This window comes from Adiantum capillus-veneris, chromosome 13 (assembly GCF_014529385.1).
Source record: "Adiantum capillus-veneris isolate H3 chromosome 13, ASM1452938v2, whole genome shotgun sequence".
In the NCBI taxonomy this organism is placed as follows: Eukaryota; Viridiplantae; Streptophyta; class Polypodiopsida; order Polypodiales; family Pteridaceae; genus Adiantum; species Adiantum capillus-veneris.
In genome coordinates, this window is record NC_140943.1 from 158,355,152 (window position 1) to 158,377,329 (window position 22,178).

The 22,178-nt window shown below is 43.9% G+C and overlaps 1 protein-coding gene across 3 annotated transcripts in view; it reads right to left on the reverse strand.

Annotated features, from left to right (window-relative positions):
• LPA3 (Low PSII Accumulation 3) overlaps nt 1-22,178 on the reverse strand; it is a 94,450-nt gene that overhangs the window by 53,594 nt on the left and 18,678 nt on the right. For all 3 annotated transcript variants that reach the window (XR_015190090.1, XM_086527625.1, XM_086527624.1), the window contains exons 6-7: nt 6,802-6,913; nt 3,115-3,200 (exon numbers count right to left, since the gene is read on the reverse strand). Coding sequence is in view for 2 of the 3 variants with exons in the window: in XM_086527625.1 (XP_086383751.1) it covers nt 3,115-3,200; nt 6,802-6,913 (198 nt within the window). In the remaining variant the exon portion in view is untranslated. The remainder of the gene's footprint in view (nt 1-3,114; nt 3,201-6,801; nt 6,914-22,178) is intronic.

Consider the following 22,178-nt stretch of genomic DNA (forward strand, 5'->3'; position numbering starts at 1 on the left):
ATGATTGAGCAGCTTGCACAGCTTGAGCCGAACGCAGAGCGGTATGAAGAGATCCATGCGCTTTGCAGCTCAAGGTGGAATTCATATGCCTCTCCTTTACACGGGGCAGCGTACATGGTGGATCCAGAGTTCCAAGGTGCAGGGCAAGAGACAGATAGGGAAGTCATGAACCAATTTACAGAGATCTTAAACAAGATGGTTCTAGACAAAGATGGGCGACGCGTTGTCAAAGATCAGTTGAGACAGTACAGAGAGATGCGGGGGTCATTTGGCAGTCCAGATGCTCAGATTGATCGCAGGAAGATAGGTTCAGTGCTATGGTGGGAGGACTATGGCTATGATGGCCCTGAGCTTCAGAGATTGGCGATCCGTATTCTCAGCCAATCAGTTAGTACCTCATGCTTGGAGCAATTGTGGAGTAACTTTAGCCACATTGCTTCCAAGAAGAGGAATCGGCTTGGAGTGGAGAAGGCTAATGATCTTGTCTTCGTCAGCGCAAATTTGAAAATTCTTTGCAAGAGTACAGACAAACAGACAGATCCTTTTACACAGTGGGAGATGGAGCAAGAGGCTCCTCAGGTAGGTGGAGATGCACATCCACCAACACCAGGTACTTCATCCGTGGCTGAGATCGAGCCGGACCTAGAGCTCGATGATGAGGAATGGGAGGATGTGCATGATTTACAGCCGGCTACTACGGATTGGGAGGCCTCTCAGGCTAGTGGCTCTTGAGTCTTGAGTCTTTGCCATTTATCCTTACCTTTTTGTATGGCTGCTTGAGCCTTGCCCTCTTTGCCATTTGTAGCTACTAGCATCTTTATGGTATTTGTCACCTTCAATCTTTTGGTATTGTGGTCACTGGTTTGCCCCCCTTTGTTTTTTTTGTAGCACCTTGGCGGCCCTTGAGGCTTGTTAGCCATAATTAATTCCAAAGTGTTATCTCTGACTACTACTCTTGCAATTATTTGAGAGCATTGTGTATGGGCATTGTGTTTGCTCAATGTTGTATATGTGTTATTTACTCTGTGCGTCACACATCCCAATCAAGTCATAATAAGGTTGAATGGTCTTCGAATCGTGTTTTTTGTGGGTATTCGAGTCAAAGGACTCTAGTACTACTTGTATTCAAACACATAACGCTAAAAAAAACAATATTTGGGTGTTTTTTTAGCCTCTCGTTCCGGGCTCGTTCCCGTTCCCCCATTCCGCAGGGAGGCCCGTCGCCGTTCCCGTTCTGCGTTCCGGGTAACTCTGCATTGTACCCATGAGATCTAGGCTAGAGCTGAGTGTGCTACCATGCCAAAGTCTGTATTGGTTTCTTTAAGTTAGTCGATGTTCATGCTATTCATGTTCACGTTCATTGCTGAGTCATGCTGTTGTTGATCTGTTGTTCATTGTCTTTTGTGTTTGCATTCTGTGGAGCACGATCTCACGCACACTGCACTGAGGAGCACCCACTATAAAGGGCACGACACATTCTCTTTGCTACAGTGATGTATGGCTGCCCAAGGATAAGAGGATATATAGACATTTCCTGTACAAAGAAGCTTTGATCAACTTTCACATCCCCTATAGTCACCCTTACATTTGGACAAGCTCCATAGAACTCCCCTAAGGAGTTATTTGTTGCACGAATCATCTATCCATGATTTATATCGATTGGCCATTTTCCTTTTTGATAAAGACTCTTGGACATGAGGTTAAACTCTGACCCATGAGCTATCAGCGCAATGTATGGCTCTTCTAAGTCTCCCACTTTTAGCAAAGTCTCAATTGTTGCTCTTGCACAATGATTCTTGGAGTAATAACTCTTGTGGGTTGTCTCAACTTCATCTTCGTCATCCAAAAAGAAAATTTTACTCCTCTAGAATTGCAGCATCCAGCAATGGTTTCATCACTTTGCTCGCCATAAACTTGTACTCTTTAAAGTCTCTCCTTCACCCTATACATGGATAGCTTCAGTAAGAGACTATCGCTTTCTATTGATTATGTCAATGATTTCTTCATGGAACTCTCTCTTTGATATGCCAAGAATCTCACCCAAGGTAAATTCAACCTTGTTGTTTAAAATCCTCTCTTCCAAAAGCTTTTTGAGATCTGTCGCTGCCTCTATATCGGATTGGAGCTAGTAGGCAAGACCCTTTGCTTTAACTTTCGTTGCTTCCTTCTTCTTTTCTTTAGAAGCTTCATGCATAGGCACTTCAGGGATAGGCATCTCTTGTGGAAAAGTTGATCTAGGAGGCATTGTCTTTTTTGCCTCCACTCCTTGTAACCCTTTTTGAAGGTTCTTCATCCCCATTCTCACGCCTGCATTTCTCTTCAGCAACGGCCTCGTTGGCTTGACATTCCAGTAATACATGTACATAGTGGACACGAGCACACAATGCCTGAACCAGTATTCTGCACAGTATTTCAATAATGGTGTTTGAGAGGAAAAACGAAGAATTCAAAAGGGACATGAGAACTTTGCCCTGAACACTTCTGACTCTTCTCTAAAAATCACAACCAAGATGCTCAAGAATGCTTTCTCAGCTCACTATACCAATAGATCCATAAAATTTAAGAGAATTGATCAGCAAAACATGAAGCTTGCTAGATTTATGAATAGATACAGCCTTCTCTGCCCAACCATGAAGCTTGCTAGATCTATGAAGATATCTTATCTTCTCGGAAGCCACTCTGGCACTAGTTTGTTCATTTCAACCATAGGGAAGTCATAGGGGCGTTAGAACAAAAACGAAGATACTTTTCTACCACTCCATTTGATCTTCAGATCAAATGACAAGTTGGTGCATGTCATCATTGAGGACAACAGTCTTCAAAAGTCAAAAGAGTGTTTCATCATTCCGGCATAAGGAGACCACAATATTTGCAAAACATGACACTTAAACATATGTCCCAGAGGGGAACCCCTTACCATTTGATCAACTTTTATTTATTTTCTTCTGAGCACATGCCAACGATGACAGTTGAAGTAAGAATATAAGACCATTAGTAAGAATATAAGTCCTGTTTCTGTTTAATTCTTAAGTTATGCTACAAAGGAGAACTTTACCAACATATATGTACAATTAACGTCAGGTAAACATACACACTGCTAATTCAAAGGCTTACCACATACGTTTCAACAGCTGGCAATTCACCAGTACTGCAACCAACAAAGAAGTACAAAGAGGGATTGTTGTCATTTTGCCATTTTCCTGAATCAAGCACAAATGAAGTAGGATTAATCAGTTCTTTACAAAACTTTTATAGCCATACTATGTAATCCTATCAGCAAGTTTGAACCAAAAAACCTCAACTGCAAAATAAATGAGCGCAATAGCCAAGACCATTCAGTGACTGATGTAAACTTCACCAAATAATTGGCATTAGTCAGATAATTGACTGATGTAAAATTCAGGGCTTTTCCACCCGCGGGGGGGGGGGGGGGGGGGGGGGGGGAGTTCTTTATGTTATTATTAGCAGCCTCTAAGATGGCCAATGGTGCTCCTCATGGCATGTGACATCATAGTTACAGGGAATGGCCATTTTCAGGTCCCCGTTCCCCGTTCCCATCCCAATTTCCCATTCCGGATCCCCGTTCCGTGTTTCAAACGTATCCGAAACAGGGAATGGCATTTCATGCATGTTGCCGTTCCCCTTTCTCCGTTCCAATTTCCCGTTCCGGGTAACTATATGTGACATGTATATGTCCATATACCCTAGTCGCTAAATGAACCCCTGCTCTATCATCTGTAAGAAATGATCCCTGTAAAACTTCATCTTCTTGGGCACTGAAGCCGGTGGGTCTACCCGTGTCTACATCACATAATCCTGCATCAAATAACATCTAATAACTTGACTCCTCTCCAAATTAGACAGCTGTATATGTGGCTCGTGTAGATCATACTGAAATAGTGGTAGTCTCTCCATATCAAGTCCATGTCTGGCAAACCACATCTCTACTATAGCATACCATGTGTGTCTCCTCCCCTAGGCAGCCAATGTCTTAAAAGCCTCCCTAGCCCTCACACTGATCCTCCCTCTATGCTGCTCATCTCTCTAAATCTATAAATAAACCCCATTGTCTGAAAAAGTGCGTCAATCAGAATGGTATGAGCATCAAACTCAGCTCGTACTATGTAATGAAAATGGCCTATGAACTTTGAGAGTAGCGGAATTAGGAAATTAGAGAAAGCATTTTTGTGAGATTACTTTGAGAGCATAGAGGGTGAACTTAATTGATGGTAGCAACATAAACATAGTACTTAGTTAACTTGGCATGAACAATACTTTTGCAAGAGAGAGAGTTTAGAGAACATGACAACAGTTGAGGACCAGATTTATGTGGAGCCGGTCCCCCCTCCAATAGGCAATTGTATTATAGATTCTCCCATCAAGAGAGACTTGGTACATTACAATCTTTGTGTTCCTTGTGACCTAGGTGATGAAATGAAGATGGAAAACTTCATGCATCACGAGCATAACATAAACTTTGCAAAAAGCATTAACTATCCCAAGCTTCGGTCCCAAGGCCTCAAACACCTTCGAAGGTGGAGATAGCTAACGGGGAATGAGGGTAGGGAAGAGGAGGAAGAAACATTCCATAGGAGAAAGAATTAGTTCCTCACTTATCGTGCTCTTCTTGCTAGCATACATAATAGCATAGTAATGAAGATGGAGAAGATGGCAAGCTTAAAGCATTGAATCATGGCTCATGGTTGGATTTGCATTCCATAGCCAAGAGTGTTGGTGTAGGCTCTCAACTTCTCTACTAGCTTGGAGAAGGAGATGGAGATCTTGCACTTTGCACTCACACAATGAGAGTGTGTGTGAGTGTGTGTGGGAGAGTATGCCCCCCAAGCTAGCCCCCTTCTTGCTTAGGTCGACCCCCCCTTGTAGCTCAAGCTTGAAGCTCATTGGACACCTCCAAGACTGGCCAATCACATGCAGGATGCATTACAAACAACAAGGGTAATCTTGGGACAAGTAGACAAGCACCTCAAGCACCTTAGTCATCAAGCACGACAAGCACCTCAAGCTTGGGCCGGGTTCCCACCTCAAGCTCAGCCCTAGCTTACCCAAGGTCAAAGAACTTTTAACACTAACCTTTGGAGGTCTTCAATGAAGCTAACCCTAAGGTCTTTTAAGCTCCATTGGTTAGCCTTGCTCTTTGACAGATAACCTCTCATTTGGACCCGTTTACCATTGGCCCCGTGTTGAGATAGATCTGTAAGGACAAGTCTATATTCTAACCCTTGTTCCCGTTTATTCTCCCACATTAAATGATCAGTTTAATATGAGAAAATCATTTGGGTTGGGTAGAAATTAGATTTTTATGACATACTATGTCATGGTACGGAGGGCTTGCTATGTATCATCCTTGACAGCATAGCACCCTAAGGCCTCTCCATCTGTCTCCTGTCCTCCAGAACAATCCTAGGGCCCATACCGGAGCTACATACATAAGAGCTGGAGGGACAAAGGTATCAAAAAATCAACACTTGGTGATAGGCTCCTGGTGCTTCTCCCTCTAATGTGGCTAATGCTGCATGACCCCATGTCCATCTGGCCAGAGCTGCCTGCCTCATGGAAAATCAGCAACTCCGTGTAGTGAAAGTCACCCCTCAATACACATATGACATTACTACCTCTACCTCCAGGCTCCCACCCCCCTAATATAATGTGTGGCTCTCGTCTCCGGGCTCTCAAGGTAGTGAAAGGCAACCCCAGATACACATATGAGACAGAGAGGCTTTCACACTTTTGTATGCAATCTCAAGCTTGTTGGCTTACCAAACTCTCTTCCCACAGGGCGCTTACATACTTCTCTATAGAATTTGCCCTACCCATCTTAAAGGACCAAAAACACAGATTAGAATAATGGTTATGAATGATTATGGCCTATATATATCTAGATGAATGCAGGGTAAGCTTAGTTAAACCCTTAGAAGGAAGTGCAAGATGTAGACTCGTGGCAGTCATCCACAAGACAATATAACCATCAGCTCCATCATGCATGGTATTGACTAAATACTAAGACATCCCCACTAACATCACCAGTGTCTGATAGAAATAGGTACCAATATATGCTCCTACACGCATGCGGCGCACACACACAACACAGACACACATGAGCCGTACAGAGTTTCAATCATAACTTAGAGTTGCATTACCAGTCATTTGGAGATTAAATGCAAAACATAAGTTCAACTGTCACATGCACCACCCCTTCCTCTCATTGCCATTAACCCACCTATGGTTGGTACAGTGAGAGTGATACAAAACACGAGATAGCGACATTGCAATGGCTGTCAAAATTCGTACGAGAAACAACCTCCAAGAGCTTATGAGATGGCCCTCATTGAGTGCAACTTTGTTACCTGCACATCAATCACTTCGTCTTTCTTGGACTCATTTTCCCTTTCATGCATGCCGCGACATTTGTCAAAATATACTAGAGTGTTCTGCTTGTAGGATAACAAATGCTGAAACCAGACACAATATCCCTTGACAAGATTGGTTATACGATAGCTGTCTCGTCACCAGCGAAGCTGGTAATAACCATCGTTTCTTATTGAGCTGGTTGTGGTTCTCTTAATGAATATAAACATTAATTTTCTCCAAAAAAATGCAAAATCCCTTACCACCAAGACTCAAGTGCATGGTTCTTCAATGAATGAGCCCAAAGAAATAAAAGGAAAGAAGAGAAAAACAAGCATTCAACTAATATAACTCGCAGCCCAACCATTTCAATGATGCACAGACTTCGTCTTGGTATCATATCAGCTTTCTGCATAAACTGATAATCAAGCATACCTTCTTCTTCATTGCTAAAATCAAAATCTAGAGCACTCTGCAGAGACTTCAGAAAGTTGTTCGCCCCACCACCTGGAATATCATCCAAAGAACCAAAGCTGGTGCCATCTATCTGTTGACATTATAACAAGAGAAGAATCTTACGTCAAGAATCTAAACTTTGCAATTGCCTTCTGCATGTGATTCAAAAATTGCATGAAATGTGGAGGAGAAGGCAAATTATCCGCACATGGTACACATGCAAACAGAAACTTTGCAAGCACGCGTTACTTCCATTTTATGGTGCTGTATTTTTTTCCGAGGTACATGTAGGAACAGTCATTCAAATCTGTGTACAAAGAGTATTCCACAAAAGTATAACACTTTTCCATTGGACTATTCTTTGGATATAGATCAAACAAGCCCATAATACATTTAGAAAGGTCATATGGACAACACTGTACAGGCAGTCAAGAATGTACTGAGGATTAAAAACAACCAGCACCTTTCACTATGCCCAACGTTATCATGAGTAAATGTTAAACTTCAGCTACCAAAAAAACCAGCAGATAATAAATGCCAAACTTAAGGGAGGTGATGTGACAACTATTGTCATATGGAAAAGGTCCACAGGGATTTCTACTCTTCAAAAAGCTTGAATCAATCCTGTGCAGTCTCACATGGCAGTGCTACCACCATATTTTTAATTTTTATGAAAATCTTCTTTTAAGTCGATTCCTATGGTTGCTAATAGGATGCAGTTGTTAGTTTTTAGCACCTCGGTTATTGGTGGGAACATATATTTAATGCGAATCAGAAAAGCTTAGTAGATGGCATGCCCATTGGGCATTATAAGACCCTACCCCATTCTCAAAGCACAAACTTCTTAAAATGTAGTAACTCCCCCCTGCTCCTCCCTCCCTCTTTGATTATAAGCATGAGACTACGAAAATATGGATAAAAGACGAAGGTGCATTACTTTGATTCTTGAAAGAAAGGACATCAAGCAAAATGCATTATAATTTATCCTCAATCTTGAACTAAGCATTTCACTACATCTATGTCGAGTACACTAAGCATTTCACTACATTTATGTCAAGTACACTACAGACAGCAGTTTTCAGCCCTCTAAAAAGAAGCATGTTCGTACCCTAAAGATTGGGTGACTTCGTCTCTCTTCACCACATCTTCTCCCACACAGTACAAGCAGATTTTGATTGCATGCTCATCCGCAGAATGTGTTACTTTGATCACCTGTTCGAAGATTCCTATTATAGTTCTTATCGATAGTTTTAGTACAATCCGAAAGCACAAAAAGCAATCGTGAAAGCCCAATCGGACTTCTGACACATCCGATCATGTACGGTTGAATATTCCAACAGTCATTGGGTTAGCCAGACTAAAAATAAATGATTCTCTGGTGATACATCTCCTGGGTTGTATTTTTTGCTTAGACTTCACTACTTTTAAACTTCACAGAGTACACCTCTAGAGGAAGCAAGAAAACCTTGGGAAGGAGGGCCCAAAATGGCTTGCAACCGTCACTTTTTTAGCCAACTGGACTGGACTGGACCGGACGAATCAGATGGGTCGAACAAGATGTAACATTCCTTCCATCAGACATGGACAACAAAGCATGCTTGTCTTGGTTATTTCATGACAAAGAAAGACTTAATAATTGAAGAAAGTGCCTTGACTACTCTAAGAAAAACCAACAGTTCAAGGAATTGCACTTATGATTCTCCATAGCAAAGGAATAGTAGGCCTTTGAATATAGCTGCAGGCCCCGTAATACTGGCTCAATTCCGTATTAAACACAAGACAAGAGAGCATGATGACTTGGAGCATATAGTGCACATGTCTTAATTTTTTCTTTGATTTTCTCTTTCCTTGACTCCTTCAATCAAGGAAAATTGCTTTGGTTAGTGTTTAGTTTCAACATGCAACTGATCACTGCATCCATTTGGTTGGTTATAGACTCTCTAGATCCATGTCGAGCTCTAAGTTATAACAGAAAATCTCTGACATATGCGATGAATTCCATTCTAGAGAACCTCTCCTCTCTTGCTACAGTGTGTAGTTTCTCTCTCAATCTGATTTTCATTCTCTAGAATGTTACTCTCTAAAACGATGTTTTTTTCCTCTCCTGGACGATGGCTGATTATCTCACTCTTTCCAACAGAGAAAGGAATTTTCCTACCGCCTACATTTTTTCTCTTCCTCTTCATGATTTTTTTCTAGGCATGACTTGCTTTTTATTCCTTTTCACATGCAAAAACCTAAAGGCTGATTTTAGCAAGCCTTCGATTGTTTTTGTATATGATGACAGTGTGTGGGTGTTGTGCTTAAAAGTCCAAGCTTTAGGGGATGAAAACAGCCCTTCGCTTTTATAGATGCCCTCTCCTATGTAAGTGTTCTTAGGGGAAAGTTGTTGAGGGTTTAATCTTCTGTCCAGTGGTGGCTTGTAACCAATTCCAAGCGAGAAATCAATAGCAACACGAACAGAAACTTCGTAATCGCTGAACTTTAATAGAAAGAGAGAGAGAGAGAGAGAGAGAGAGAGAGAGAGAGAGAGAGTCGACACGGCCCAGCGGAGTTCCGTGCCCAGAGGTATTGGCCCCAAAGACTGGCGCCCCTTTCAGTATTTCTTTTTATATTAATCGTTGAGTAAAGTACAACTCCCGCGGGTGCTCGCTCTCAGACTCTGCGTCCAAATGCTCTGACAAGTGAGCCCCCTTAGGTCACTTATAAACATTACAAGGGATGCTAAAAGCAAAGCCCCAAAAGCAAGTAATCACAAAAGCAGCAGCGCAAAAAGCGGAAATCCGTATAGCTGTCAGTGCGAATTACGGAATTGTCTGTACAATCTGCCACGTCATCCTGTCGTACGATCGTTGATGTGGTTGTCGTGGCAGACTGTACAATACGCTAGAAAAATAAGATACTTTAGTGTCTCAAGACATTTGAGTGTACAATTACAAAGACTAGTGTTAAATTCTCGTCCCTCGTTTCACCCACAGACAGAAGGGCAGTTAAACATAGCCAATTCAGTGGTCTTGGACTTGTTAAAGTCGTACCTCTCTGATGTATGGGAGGCTTTGGAGAAGTCTCAAGCACAACATAAGAAGGCAGCAGACAAGCATCGACGTGACTTGCAGTTGAAGGAAGATAATTGGACGCTACTATGACTCAAGAAGACACGCCTACGGAAATGGAAGGTAAGTAAAGGCTTTTTCCAAAGCTAAGTATGCGATACTATGGACCTGTCCAGATCTAAGAAAAGATATAATGATGTATCCTTCAGATTGAAGTTACCACACTTTGAAGATTCACAATGCATTTCATGTGACTCTATTGAGACCTTTCAAAGGTGAAGTGCCGATGGACAAGGAACCTGCTGAGCAGCCCAGAGTGGAAGAGACAGAGGAGATCAGCTTTACGTTGAAGCTTTTGGTTTAACACCGACTATTCTAAGAGCTGATGATGAATTTGCAGCTTGGATCTGGTGTGGAGTGGACTGCACAAGAGGGGAGTTACTTTGCTCCTCTGTCACAGGTTATCTCAATGGAATAAAATCACTGATTTCTTTTGAGATTTCAAAGATACTGACAGGGTGACAATATTGTGCTAAATGACCTTATGTAAAGAAGTACTTTGAAATGGGTATTTTTAAAAATGAATTTGCTACACGCACTCTCTCATGTGTATATTGTTTGAGTGAATGTTTGAAAGGCGAAATGACTACAACATTTTATCTTGTTCACCTGAGGGGTGATGTGGATATGAAAGTAACGAGATTTAGTAGATCAAGAGATTTGTGAAAAGATCAGTGCAGTTTGTATGTGATTGCTAAAGAAGTTACAATGATTATGATTATAATCTAAGATCTCGACAGGGTTAATGATGCGAATGTGATGTGAATTTCAGTGACTATCCTCTTTGTGCAAGTACTAGATGTGTGCAGTCTTCATGCGAATATGATGTGAATTTCAGTGACTATCGTCTTTGTGCAAGTACTAGACGTGTGCAGTCTTGTACGTCAGTCAGTGTTTACTAAGCTAGTTTTTGTCCCATGTTTGTTTGGCAGGCGTCATCCAGGGTGATTACAATTCTTTCAAGAGGGGTATGTCACAAAGTGATGACGTGGCATGGCCTAAACAACAGCGGCCAGACACATCAGAGCCTAAACCCTAGCAAAAGAGGCAAAAGAAGTTTTACCAACTTACAGAACCCAGCCGAATGACCAGAAGGGGGTTAGACTTGAGAACCTAACCCAAATAATTTTCAAACTTATGGTGTCACAAATTAGTGACGTGGCCGCCAGTACACTTACACACACACCCTCCCCGATGGAACTCCCGCAAATGCAGCAGTGACGTGATAGGCCTGACCCGGAAATTGCGGCGCCTTCTGCGGGCTCACACATGGCACGCTGTACGGACGCCCGCATTTTGCGGTGGATTTTGTGGCAGTAGAAACGCAGGGCCAGCTTTTGCTTTAATTCTACGCAAGAGAGAGAGAGAGAGAGAGAGAGAGAGAGAGAGAGAGAGAGAGAGAGCTCTTTTGCTTTTGCTTATTTAGGCTCGAGAGCTTGAGAGAGAAAAGAACAGGCTTTTGATTTTCAGCTTTTGGGGCTCTGCTTTTGGCATCCCTTGTAAACTCTTTAAATAAGTGGGCAAGCCTCCCACTCTACAGAGCATCTGGACGCAGAGTCTGAGAGAGAGAGCCTCCCACTCGCTTGTACTTTGCAACAGATTAATACAAAAAGAAATACCGAGAGGGGCGCCACTCTTTGGGGCCAACATCTCTAGGCACGGAACTCCGCCGGGCCAATGTCAAATGAATAGTGAACTCTGAACTGTTTTGAAGTGACTTATTGTTGGTGTCGCGGTAGATTCTCAACTTGGAGTGTCCAAGTCTGTTACAGTGGTATCAGAGCACAACCGATTTCTCTTCTACGGGAAATCCGATCCTTTTTGCGCGGCACGTATGGCTTCAGACAGAGATCAATCGACTTCCTCTGCATCCGGAGATGTGTGAAGAGATCACAACGAAGATTCACGTGAGGAGTACGGCCCGCCTCGGCCTACTCAGGCGGAGATCGAAGAGATGGAGCGTCGTCGATTGATCAGCAATGCAACAAAGATAATGTTAAATTTTGCGAAGGACCCGAAATTTGCAAAATTTATGAGCCAGACCTCCTTCGACGAGGTGCACTCATAGTGGCGGCAGACCACCGAACCACCCCTCAAACCGGCCCTGAAGAAACCTCCTACTCCAAGAATATACACAGAGCAAGAATTAGAAGAGGTGGTTGATGCACGAATTGCTCAGCTTTTTGACCCACAAAAAAAAGCAGAAAAGCACGACAAAAATCAGAAGAAAGGAACTGACTTCCTGGGTTATTTGGGTCGTCAGTCTACATTTGAATCGGCAAGAAAGGACAAGAAGCGTGTTCGATTTGAAGGAGTACCCAGTTCTTCTTCTTCTTCTTCTTCTTCTTCTTCTTCTTCTTCTGCTAGCTCCTCTGACTCGAGCGGAGAAGACAGAAAAGGCAAAAAGCGAAGCAAAAAGCATAGCTTCAGAAAGGGCAAGAAAAAGGCACAGACGCTTAAATCTCGCCCAGTGGTTGACAGTTCTATAGAGGACTCGTCTTCAGATGGTTCGGACTCTGATGACAACAGCTTTTACACAAACAAGAAGAATTTTTATAAAGCCAACCAATATGACTTTCTGGAAGATAAAAGCAAGAAATAGAGATGCTTCGAAGGCTTTGTCTTTTATACAGCAGTTTGACATAGCTTTCTCAAGAGGGCGTTACTCAGAGCACTCCAAGATTCAGAGGGCTGCCTCTTACTTTAAGGGAAATGCTCGAACTTGGTGGTCCACTCTTCTAGTAAACAAGACAGCACCAATTAAATGGTTGAAATTCAAAAGGCCTTTTATTTCTTCTTGGCTGACTCGAGAGTATAAACGCGACATACGAACTGCTTGGAACCATCTCCGGTTGACCAAGAAGGATACAGTGGACGCTTATTGCGAGAGATTTTGGAGCTCTTTTCTACCTGCGTCTTCATTTAAAAAGACCTCGTTCAAAGAACATATTGAGCAATTTACCTTGGGTCTTTCTACGGAGATCCAAGATCACTGCTCAGAACAAAAGTCAGCTTCCATTCAGGAGTTGATGAGTCATGCGAAATGGGGTTTTTCCATTCACTCGGGCAGTTTGACCTACCCCACAAATGAAATCATGACGCAAAGGGCCGAACAGACTTTGACAAATGAAAGTAGAAAGAGGAAGAGCAACCCAGAAAAGAAAGAAAAGGATGCACGACCCAAACTCACTCCTCGAGAGGGAGCGGAGCTCTCTACATCAAGGAGGGGAAGTGCTTTGGATGCGGAGAAACTGGGCATATCTCCGCGAACTGCCCTAAAAAGGCACCAAAAGAACAGAACGACAATGACGATGAAAGGCCTGAGAGTTCGAGAGCAGCTGAGGAACGTGGAAGAAAAGGCAAGATGAAAACAGGACTCGTTCCAAATTGTGTGGATACTGACCCAAGCACGATGGACGAGAGTACAGAACTTTGCAGACCAAGAAGCCCTGATCTTCTTTGATGGAGGAGCCAAGGCCAACTTCATTTCACCTGAATTGGCGGCGCGGCTCGAGATCACACCCGATCGGATGGGACCACTAGCAGAGGCAGTTCTAGCGGCACCCGACAGGGACGTAGCCATTACACTTGTCATCGGCAAACTTCGGTTGCGTTGTTAGGGGTATTTGGGGCATGAGGACTTAATAATGCCTTTGGAAGGTTGTGATGTTCGCTTGGAAATTCCTTGGTACCACAAGAACAACGCCATGGTCGACTATCGGGCGAGGAAAGCGACTTTGACCACAGAGAAGGGCAAAACCATTGTACTCGATGTAAAACTTAAGGGCGAGTCCATCTCTATTGTATCGGCTTCGGCCATTTCAAAATTAATGAAACCCAATCTGTTTATTTACTTGATCTTTTTGAAAGAGTTGAATGATGAGGATAGGACAAATATGTCTGAACTTGATAAAGAACGCCACGATTTTCTCCACACTCATGCCGATTGCTTCTCAAAGGGCCTGCCAGGCGAGTTACCACCCGCTCGTCCTCAAGATCATACCATTGTAAGCACACCACCGAACCGGCCACCTTACCGTGTGAGCCGAGCCCAGAACGAAGAAATTATGAACCAAGTAAAAGACCTCTTGGAAAAGGGTCTTGTCCGGCCAAGCACTTCACCGTACTGCTCTCCAGTGTTATTGGTTTTGAAGAAAGACAGATCTTTGAGATGTGCATCGATTATAGAGCTCTCAACAAAATCACCATCAAGAACAGATTTCCGATTCCTAGAATCGATGATATACTTGACCGACTGTCACGAGGACGTGGCAATTGCTAACCTTAGTTGTTGGTTTCTTTCCAATGATTTTTTTTAAATTTTTGAAACCCTCTTTTTGAAGTTGCAAATGGTTGGACATTGTATGGCCAATGTGAACAGTAGTTTCACCCGCAGAAGGGAAGTGGTCGGCACCTCAAATTCGTATAGTGAGAGGATGTCTAGGCTCAGAGCAAGATCATGTAGGTCCCCTCGTCGCACTTAGCAAGTTGGTGGATACTAGGAAGTGAACTCAATAAAGGCATAAAGTCAAGGTGGAATCACCAACAAAAAGTATCCGACAATTCGGCCACACTACACTTTTGGATGCGGTCCCAATGAGGATAGATGGTCAAATGACCAGTGGGAGCCCAACGGAATCATTTTCTAAAATTTAGGGAACTGCTATTTTGGGCCATGAAATCTGTTCGCGTCATTAGCTTCAAAATGAGAAGGGAAACATTTTAGTACTCTGTTGCAAAGTCAACCGATGCACCAATTGAGAGATTTTTAAGCAGGAAGCCCAATGCGGGAAATTGCATGCATGAGTGCCAAGTGGCACTTTTTGACCAATTTACCAAGTTTGGGACAACAGAACTCGTAACTGACTTTTTGGAGCAGTTTTGGAGGCTAATAACTCTGATTTTCAGGCATTTCCCTCCATTTTTGAGCTTCCCATCACTTTACCTATGACAAGGCATCAAATGCGTGTTTATAGGGCTGTTTTGCTGCGTTTTCAGCGATACGCAGGTTTTGGCAACCATGAAAATCTTCCCCTTTTTGCATCTATTTGTTCACAGATGCATTACAGGTCAAGGGCAGCAGAGGGGGTGCTCGATTTATGCTGGGGGGATGCTTCATTGAGAACCTGTCACAGATTAAGAGCTATGGAGTGCTTTCTTTCCTCTCTATGTACAGTGTGGTGCTAGGAGTGATGACCTGCACACTACACACTGCTCTCTCTCTCCCCTACGTGCAGTTATGTGATGCCCCACAAGAGGGCTCTTCATTTGACTGATGTACAGCTATGTGGGTTCATGCTTTTGTGTTGAGGCAAGAGCCTCCTTGAGCAGGAACACGGGTAGCTAACTACTACTCCAAAGTAGGCACCGGTGAGGGTCATAACCTCACAGTACAGGTGCATTTTCAGCGCTGTGTAGACGCTGTAAACTGACTGTTTTTCAGCCATACGGGCGCCAGAACCATTGGGAATAGTGACCCACTGGCAGAGGACAGTTAGGGGACTGTTTGGGGCTGAAAACAGGGCAAAAACCAGAAAATACAGCGTGCTGAATTTACTGTTTTTGGGCAGGAATCAGAGGGTTTATGCGAGTGGAAGTGAGTTCCAGCAGGGGAATTGGTTTCGCACAAGTTTTGGGACTGTTATGCTGCCAAAATTTGGCCAAATCAAGTGGTATCTAGTTGGATATAGACAAAGGATTCCCAAGACTCTACTTTGTAAATTTACCCTCTCAAAGTAAAAAGAAATACCGAGAGGGGCGCCAATTTTGGGGCCTACAGGTTGTGGGCATCTGCTCGGAGCATTCTAGCTTCCGAGCCGTGTGTGCTTAAGTGTTAATTTCCGTCGCAGGTTCCCTTTGCAAAGTGCTCTGTGTGTATGTCTAAAGTAAAGAATTTCGGGTGAAAGCCAAAGCCTACCGCCCCACCACGGGCCGGTTTCAAGGTTCCATCATCGGGACATCAACCACTTTTTCCTCGAAGAGTGAGCCTCGGTTGTTTTGGGTAAAGACACAGAGTACAGGAACGCGGGATTACACTATGGCCGACAAAGGGAAGGGCATTATGGAAGAGGGTTCCTCTTCCCAGGAAGACACGAAATTCCGCATGTACGCCCTGCTAAAAAGTGGTCAAATTAGGGCTGATTTTCTGCTGCGTTTTTAGGGTTTGCAAGTATGAACCAAGATGAGATAGGGAGAGGTCTCAGGGTGGTAGATTGGCCACTAGATCTCCTGCGGGAGTGATGTGGGTCTGCCACGTGACACGCTGCTTGCCGATTCTCTGAGGCGATTGCTTGGATTCTATGTCGCATTGGTAAATCATCTTGAAATTTGAGCTTACTTGGTCGTGGGTGGTACGTCACAGGTTGTGGAATTATGCTCGTTTGCAGAGGCAAGAGCCTCTTGCACAGGTAAAAAGTTAAGGGACAGGTTGCAAGATGCTATGTGGTGAAGTTCAAGAACTATCCACCTATGGATGGAAAGTGGATGCAAGAGCATGAACTGTCAGAGTCACCAAATGTATTGCAACTTTACCTTGAGGTCTTTGGGTTACAGCCTACGTATGCCCCAACCCAATGTCTGCAAAGGAGGGGTAATAATAGAGCTAGCACATCACATGTACTCATGGATTCAGTGCAATAGCAGTGTACAATTTGACAAAAGTATGAAGGTCTCATTGAGTCATTTGTACATATGTTTTGACAGTCTTTCTTGTAGATACATGCGATGATAAAAGAGTGCTAACAACACAAGATCATCAGTGGCGTGTATTTATGGTATGCAATTGAGGACGTTTGTGATTTCAAGAGGGGGGTATGCCACGAGGACGTGGCAATTGCTAACCTTGGTTGTTGGTTTCTTTCCAATGATTTCTGTTTAATTTTTGAGACCCTCTTTTTGAAGTTGCAAATGGTTGGACATTGTACGGCCAATGTGAACAGTAGTTTCACCCGCAGACGGGAAGTGGTCGGCACTCAAATTCGTATAGTGAGAGGATGTCTAGGCTCAGAGCAAGATCATGTAGGTCCCCTCGTCGCACTTAGCAAGTTGGTGGATACTAGGAAGTGAACTTTTTGAAGTTGCAAATGGTTGGACATTGTATGGCCAATGTGAACAGTAGTTTCACCCGCAGAAGGGAAGTGGTCGGCACCTCAAATTCGTATAGTGAGAGGATGTCTAGGCTCAGAGCAAGATCATGTAGGTCCCCTCGTCGCACTTAGCAAGTTGGTGGATACTAGGAAGTGAACTCAATAAAGGCATAAAGTCAAGGTGGAATCACCAACAAAAAGTATCCGACAATTCGGCCACACTACACTTTTGGATGCGGTCCCAATGAGGATAGATGGTCAAATGACCAATGGGAGCCCAACGGAATCATTTTCTAAAATTTAGGGAACTGCTATTTTGGGCCATGAAATCTGTTCGCGTCATTAGCTACAAAATGAGAAGGGAAACATTTTAGTACTCTGTTGCAAAGTCAACCGATGCACCAATTGAGAGATTTTTAAGCAGGAAGCCCAATGCGGGAAATTGCATGCATGAGTGCCAAGTGGCACTTTTTGACCAATTTACCAAGTTTGGGACAACAGAACTCGTAACTGACTTTTTGGAGCAGTTTTGGAGGCTAATAACTCTGATTTTCAGCCATTTCCCTCCATTTTTGAGCTTCCCATGACTTTACCTATGACAAGGCATCAGATGCGTGTTTATAGGGCTGTTTTGCTGCGTTTTCAGCGATACGCAGGTTTTGGCAGCCATGGAAATATTCCCCTTTTTGCATCTATTTGTTCACAGATGCATTACCGGTCAAGGGCAACAAAGGGGGTGCTCGATTTATGCTGGGGGGATGCTTCATTGAGAACCTGTCATCATAGGTTAAGAGCTATGGAGTGCTTTCTTTCCTCCTATGTACAGTGTGGTGCTAGGAGTGATGACCTGCACACTACACACTGCTCTCTCCCCCCCCTACGTGCAGTTATGTGATGCCCCACAAGAGGGCTCTTCATTTGACTGATGTACAGCTATGTGGGTTCATGCTTTTGTGCTGAGGCAAGAGCCTCCTTGAGCAGGAACACGGGTAGCTAACTACTACTCCAAAGCAGGCACCGGTGAGGGTCATAACCTCACTGTACAGGTGCGTTTTCAGCGTTGTGTATGCGTTGTAAATTGATTGTTTTCAGCTATACGGACGCCAGAACCATTGGGAATAGTGCCCCACCGGCAGAGGACAATTAGGGGACTGTTTGGGGCTTAAAACGGGGCAAAAACCAGAAAATACAGCGTGCTGAATTTACTGTTTTTGGGCAGGAATCAGAGGGTTTATGCCAATGTAAGTGAGTTCCAGCAGGGGAATTGGTTTCGCACAAGTTTTGGGACTCTTATGCTGCCGAAATTTGGCCAAATCAAGTGGTATCTAGTTGGATATAGACAAAGGATTCCCTGGACTCTACTTTGTAAATTTACCCTCTCAAAGTATAAAGAAATACCGAACGGGGCGCCAATTTTGGGGCCTACAGGTTGTCGGCGTCTGCTCGGAGCATTCTAGCTTCCGAGCCGTGTGTGCTTAAGTGTTAATGCCCGTTGCAGGTTCCCTTTGCAAAGTGCTCTGTGTGTATGTCTAAAGTAAAGAATTTCGGGTGAAAGCAAACACCTACCGCCCCACCACGGGCCGGTTTCACCGACTTCAGGGATTCTCGTGCTTTAGCAGGATCGACTTGAAAAGTGGATATCATTAAATCCGAATCGCGCCGCGAGATGTCTACAAGACAGCCTTTCAAACAACTTTTGGGTTATTTGAGTTTTTGGTGATGCCTTTTGGCCAAACCACTGCTCCTGCGACATTTAACCGGATGATGACTATTTGTTGGCACTTTCTTTGACGACATCATTGTTTTCTCCAAGGATGAGGCAGAACATAGAGAACATCTACTTCAGGTCTTTCAGGCATTACGAGATCACAAGTTGGTGATTAATGCAAAGAAAAGTGAATTTTTCCTACCAGAGATACACTTTTTGGGACACATTGTCTCAACAGCGGGAGTGCAGATGGACCCGGCCAAGATAGAGAGTATCCGTGATTGGCCCGATTTGAAGAATGTCCATGAAGTTTAAAGCTTCTTGGGCTTGTGTTTGTACTACAGGCAGTTCATTAGAAAGTTTGCAGATTGCTTCCCCTTTGCATATCTTGACACAGAAAGGAGTCCCTTTCTCGTGGGGACCCACTGAGGTGACTGCTTTCAGACTTTGAAAGAGAAATTGACTACGGGACCAGTTTTGACTTTGCCGAACTTGCAGAAGTCATTTGAAGTATATTGTGATGATTGTGGTCGTAGTCTGGGTACGGTCTTAATGCAAGAAGGCCATGTCATTGCTTACGAGAGCCGATTGTTCTCAAGGCCGGAATTGAGAGAACAGATTTATGAGAAAGAGCTTTTGGCGGTTATCCATGCTGATACTCAGTGGCGGCATTACCTACTCGGAGCAGATTTTACCGTCTTTACAGACCATCAGAGTTTACGCTACTTCTTGTCACAGAAGCAGCTATCGGAAAAGCAGATGCGGTGGGCGAACATCTTGTCACAGTTTCACTTCCACATTGTCCATGAGCAAGGACAGAAGAATTTGGTGGCAGATGCTTTGTCTCGGAAGCCGTTGGTTCTGGCTATTTCCGCGATACATCATAGGAGCTTCAAGGATATGGTCGATCAGCATGCCACGGATACAGATTTTGCAGACATTTTTTCACGGATACGGGATGGGGAGACAGTAGCGGGATATTCCATTCGGGATGGCTACTTGATGAGGAAAACCATGTTGAGCGTTACACAGCCGTTGAGGGAAAAGGTTATGACCAAATGCCACTGTCCGCCTTTTATGGGTCACCGCGGCATTGCTACCACCTTGAAAGGGGTAGAGAGATACTTCTTTTGGCCGAGACTCGAGAAGGATGTGGACGAGTTTGTGCACAGTTGCTTGGTATGCCAGAAGATCAAGTTTGACAAGCGCAGGGATTGTTACAGCCTTTGCCCATACCCACTCGCCCCGGGGAAAGTATTGCAATGGATTTCATTTTTGATCTCCTGAGAACACAGAGTGGTCACGATGGTATCTGGTCTGTTATTGACAGATTTAGCAAGCAGGCTCATTTCATTCAGTGAAGAAAACAGTCAAGCCAAATCACTTAGCGAGCCTGTTTCGGACCCTAGACTCACGAGTCTATTTTGGAAGGCTATTTGGGAGAACATTGGCACGGTTGCAGTTCTCGTCATCTTTCCACCCGCAGACTGACGGACAATCTGAGATTGCTAATTCAGTGGTACTAGATTTATTGAAGTCTTACATCTCGGATCAGAAGACTCAATGGGAAAAGTATTTACCTTTGGTGGAATTTGCCTACAACAACACGATACACTCTTCGATGGGGAAGGCGCCATTTGCGATTATTGAAGGTGCTGTGAAGGTTCCACCCAACCTAGATAAGATTTTTGAAGCCGATGAATACACGCGCGACTTGGACACGGCTTTTGCCAAGGTCCGCGAGGCTTTGCAGAAATCTCAGGAAAGACAGAAAAAGGCAGCAGATCGCCATCGTCGCAATTTGAAATTGAAGGACAATGATTGGGTGCTCTTACGTTTTGAGAAGGCACGCCTGAGAAAGAAAAAGGGAAAGGAGAGGCTTTTTCCAAAGCTTAGTATGTGATACTACGGACCGTTCCAGATCTCCGAAAAGATCAATGATGTCTCCTTCAGACTGAAGTTGCCAGACACTTAGAGGATTCACAATGCATTTCATGTGAGTCTCTTGAAACCTTTTAAAGGTGATGTGTCCGAAGATGGGAAGCCTGACGAGCAACCCAAAGTGGAAGAAAACGAGGAGATCCTTGTTCAACAACAGATATTGGCACATAAGAACAGAAAGATTAAGGGTAAAGTGAGAAGGTGGTTCTTGGTTAAATTCAAGAACTATCCTGCATTGGATGCGAAGTGGATGGAGGAGGAGGTCCTAGCAGATACTCCTCAGATTGTGAAACTTTACCTTGAAGCTTTTGATTTAGCATAGTCTATTCCAAATGGAACCTGCTTGGCCGAATATCTGGTGCAGTGGGTTTGTACAAGAGGGGAGTTACTCCGCTCCTTTGTCAACAGATGCCTCAATTTTTGATACTAGAGTCACTAATGTCTCTTTGAGCTTCAGGGATACTGAGAGCTGACAGTATTCTGTTGTATGACTTTATGAAATGGAATTCCGGAAAATATGAAACTGATCTGTTCTTGACTTGTTTAAGTGCAGGAACTGATAGACGAAATGATTGCAGCATTTTGGTATGAATGATCTCGATAGACATGGTTGCAATGGGGATTAGTCAATCGGGGCCCGAGCATCTATGAGGTCTTGAGTGGATCTAGATGCGGTAGCTAATTGCATTGCCGATAAATCATGGTCTGAGATCCGAATGAATGTTGAATGTGATCTGTCATGAGATGTCCTGTGATGTCTAGTGATGTCCTGTGATGTGACTGTCGATTGGTACATGTGCTAGATGTGTGTTCCTGGTGCGTCGGTACTAACAGTCACTGTCTGCTAAGACAGTTTATGGCTTCTGTCTGTTTTGCAGGCGTAATCGAGGGCGATTACAATGCTTTCAAGAGGGGGGTATGTCACAAATTGGTGACGTGGCAGCCGGTATACTTACACACACACCCTCCTCGATGGAACTCCCGGAAATGCAACAATGACGTGACAGGCCTGACCCTGAAATTGTAGCGCTTTCTGCGGGCTGACACGTGGCACGCAGTACGGATGCCCGCGATTTGCGGCAGATTTTGTGGCAGTAGAAACGAACGGCCAGCTTTTGCTTTAATTCTACGCAAATGAGTGAGAGAGAGAGAGAGAGAGAGAGAGAGAGAGAGAGAGAGAGAGAGAGAGAGCTCTTTTGCTTTCGCATTATTTAGGCTCAAGAGAGCTTGAGAGAGAAAAGAACAGGCTTTGATTTTCAACTTTTGGGGCTCTGCTTTTGGCATCCCTTGTAAACTCTTTGAATAAGTGGGCAGGCCTCCCACTCTACAGAGCATGTGGACGCAGAGTCTAAGAGTGAGAGCCTCCCACTCGCTTGTACTTTGCAACAGATTAATACAAAAAGAAATACCGAAAGGTGCACCACTCTTTGGAGCCAACATCTCTAGGCACGGAACTTCGCCGGGCCAATGTCGAATCAATTGTGAACTGCAAACTGTTTTGAAGTGATT